Raw genomic sequence first — 3,438 nt, forward strand, 5'->3', positions numbered from 1 at the left:
TGTTGCCTTGTGAAACATTGTGAATAAAATAATTAAACGTCTGACAATGTACATCCGACAAACTTTTGTGTGAAAAAAACTGACAGTTACATGTAAGTTTATCAAAAAAAAAATTCATTGCCAAATACTGATATTAGTTCTACCTATACTAGTTATTTGATTTTAAATCATGGTAGAACTGAAAATGAATATCACAAAAATGTTATATGAAGTTTTCTCAAAGTTACAATAACTAAACAATTGTGGACATAAATAGTCTAAAGGCGTTTTTCCTCAGTAGTTCTTGTGCATACGTGTTTCTAGATGAACACAATTCACCAGTGTTTAATCAGAATGTTACTCAAACATTAATGTGAGCTACACAACAAAATAGCACGATTAAGCTAAACGTTTTTTTTTCTTCTGTAAGTCCTGTTAGAATGTTCTTCTAGCTTTGTTTTGTCCTATTCATAATCTCGCTATACTTACACTAAAGTTCGTAGTTCGTGTCTTCAGTGTTCTTTACATCTGGCTACGATATGTTTTTAAGGTGACAAGACATTTCACCCAATCAGCTCACAAAGTTACAAAACCTACTTAAAATATTTAAAAATTCCTCCAGAAGAAGGCGTTAAAAAACATGACTAGCATCATAGTCGTTAAAACTCTCCAGGTCGAGGGCAGCAGCTTCTAGAGCGGCTTTGCAGTCGGCCCAGGGTTGATTACTCGTTTCCTCTAGCGCCATCTGGTGGTCAAAACCTGCACAAGAAGGACTTGCTGGTAGACACAACTCTGTTGGATATAGAACATTCGAACCCTCTCCGAGTTGATTGGGTTTGGATGAAGATGAGGACGGCAGCGAGAAATTGAGCAAAGATGGCGTCAGACATAGAAGATCATTCTGAGTTTGCTGGAAGCTTGACCACCAATCGGAAGAAAAGAGATTTGTAACCTGGTCAGTAAACTGAAACGTTTCTGCTGTTGGCGTAGATGAAAGGTCTAAATCATTGGGAAGAGGAGAATCGTTTATCTCGGGAGGGAAGAAGTCGTCATCTAGGATCAGTGGTCGAGTTTGATTCTCGCCAGCTGCATCTTCTGAAGATTGAAACTTTTGAAGCGTTTCTAAGTCGGTGTACGGGTAATCTAGAAGAACGTTGAGGTCATCCTGTACACTTTCGCCTATGGTGTACATATCTGTCTTACCTTGATTTGGAAAAGGAATTTCCACGTCATTATGTTGTGAAGTCTCTGGTCCGTTGGGAATGTCTAGAGTGTAGTTAATAGTCTCCATGTTCACTACAGGAGAAAGTGAAGGTGTGGACGCTGCTCTTAAACCTCCTACACTGAGAACGAGGTTATCAGCTTCTCTACCTGCGCCTGCCGACGATGGAGGGGTGTCTTGAACGACGTTTGGTAATGATCGTTTCCGGACCTCGGTCAAGTTTTTGGTGCCTCTATCTTTTCGAGATTTCTTTACAAACACGCTGTTTGTCTGCTTTTGGGTCGAGCGACGCTTCTTGAAGACTCCATCTACCAGTGATTTCGAGTAATTTGGGTCTAATATCCAAAATCCTCCCTTTCCAGGCTCATCCTTACTGCGAGGAACTTTGACGAAACTCTTGTTCAGTGACAAATTGTGCCGGATGGAATTCTAAAAGAGAGAGAGAGAGAAAGAAAAAACTGAAGTAATTCATAATTGAGTGTTTTTCTTCTTTACTTAAGATGATAAATAAACTTATTAGCATGATATTAGAATTACGGCCGAAAGTATAGTTAACAGCAAGGGTACCCACCTGGTGGAATTATACATTCTGATATTTTTAATTAAGAACGTAAGAACAGTATTTTAATTAGCTATATATATATATATTCTTTACCGGGTTGATTTTCACTTTTGATGTAAGTATTCTCTGAGAATTTCTTATAATAGTAATGGGAAGAACAATAAAATAATTATTTGTTGTGAAGTGCTTAATTAACAACTTTGAATTATGGGCTTTAGTGTTTTAAGTCTTTTAAAATAACGACTTTCTTTTTTGCCCTGTTTATAAACATATACGGTTTTTGGTTCTGTTTTTTTTAAATACCCCTTTTTTGTTCCGTTTGCTGTTTTCAAGAGAATGAAAAAAAAAAACCAATGGGGTGAAGAAACATTATTAATGTATTCCTTACTTTCTTTTTAGGAGGTACCAACTTAATTATCGAACAAGAAACATTATTAATGTATTCCTTACTTTCTTTTTAGAAGATACCAACTTAATTATCGAACAAGAAGCATTATTAATGTATTCCTTAATGTATTATTAATATGTCCAATCAAATAATTGTGTTTATATTTCTTGCTTTTGAAGTTCATATGCCATGCTGTGTTGTAGCCTGCAGAGTGAATAATTCTTCTCGTGATTCGTGGCATGCGCAAGTTTTACTGAAGTCACGACAGGGCATAATTGAAACGTTAAGCGTTCCTTTTGTGACGTCATTTTAGTGTCTACTGACTGACTGACAGACAATTCACTACTGTATGATGGTACAAGAGGCTAAAACAGATGACTCTTCCAAGCGGTCTTCGGCCCCCTTTTTCGGGGAAACTATAGTAGCTCCATCTGTGTTTTTTAATGTAAATGGCTTAATACCAATATATTGGTACTCCTGATTTGTTATTAATGTCAGGTTTTAATCCTTTCATACTTAATACTTCCAAATTTTAAGTATTATTGTTGCAAAGACAAAAGGAAAACTAATTTAATCACTTAGTTGGATAATCGATGCCAATAAAAATATTATATTAAAATATAAGGAACCATTGTTATCATCTCACACATTAAACCTTTACTGACCTGCCAGCCCTATGGGTGGAATGAAATGACAGTGGAGGTGAAGGGAGGGGATCAAAATGTTGTTTATGTCTTTAAACATTAATTTTATGAACTTCTTTCTGATCCTTCATTACACCGGATGTGATTAATCAATTTTAAAGTTTTAAACATGTGTTTATTTGTTTTAGCGCAAACCCAAACAGTGGGATACCTGCTCTCTGTCCATCGCTGAGAATTGATTACCTGATCCTAACGTTGTAAATTTGCCGCTGACTCACCAGAGGACTTCATTTTGTTTTGTTTGTTAGTTTATTAGCGTAAGGAAACTTTCGACCTAAGAATCAATATAATTAACTTGACGACCTGTCTTCCCTAACGATTGGGATTTAAGCTTTCTTTTTTTAGGTGTTATAATGATAGTGTATGTGAAGACAATACGAATTTGTTATCATGGTAAGCTATATTTTATTCTTCATAATTAGGATTTCTTATACGCGCCTTTTCCTAGTTAAAATGTTCACACTTGTGTTCATAATAGAATTATTTTGATAAACATTGGCTTGGCCTGATGGTTAGGGGGCGCTCTACTCGCAATCTCCGGGTCGCAGGTTCGAATCTCCATCACCAAATATGCTCGTACTTT

At 36.3% G+C, this 3,438-nt stretch overlaps 1 protein-coding gene across 1 annotated transcript; it reads right to left on the minus strand.

The window, feature by feature from the left end:
- Positions 1-610: 610 nt before the first annotated feature.
- On the minus strand, positions 611-3,021 carry LOC106470613. Its single transcript, XM_013931178.1, has 2 exons — positions 3,007-3,021; positions 611-1,630 (listed from the first exon to the last, which is right to left on the minus strand). Exons 1-2 carry the CDS (start codon positions 3,019-3,021, stop codon positions 611-613), a joined length of 1,035 nt encoding a protein of 344 aa, XP_013786632.1.
- Positions 3,022-3,438: the final 417 nt, after the last annotated feature.

Source organism: Limulus polyphemus, unplaced genomic scaffold (genome assembly GCF_000517525.1).
Source record: "Limulus polyphemus unplaced genomic scaffold, Limulus_polyphemus-2.1.2 Scaffold4115, whole genome shotgun sequence".
In the NCBI taxonomy this organism is placed as follows: domain Eukaryota; kingdom Metazoa; phylum Arthropoda; class Merostomata; order Xiphosura; family Limulidae; genus Limulus; species Limulus polyphemus.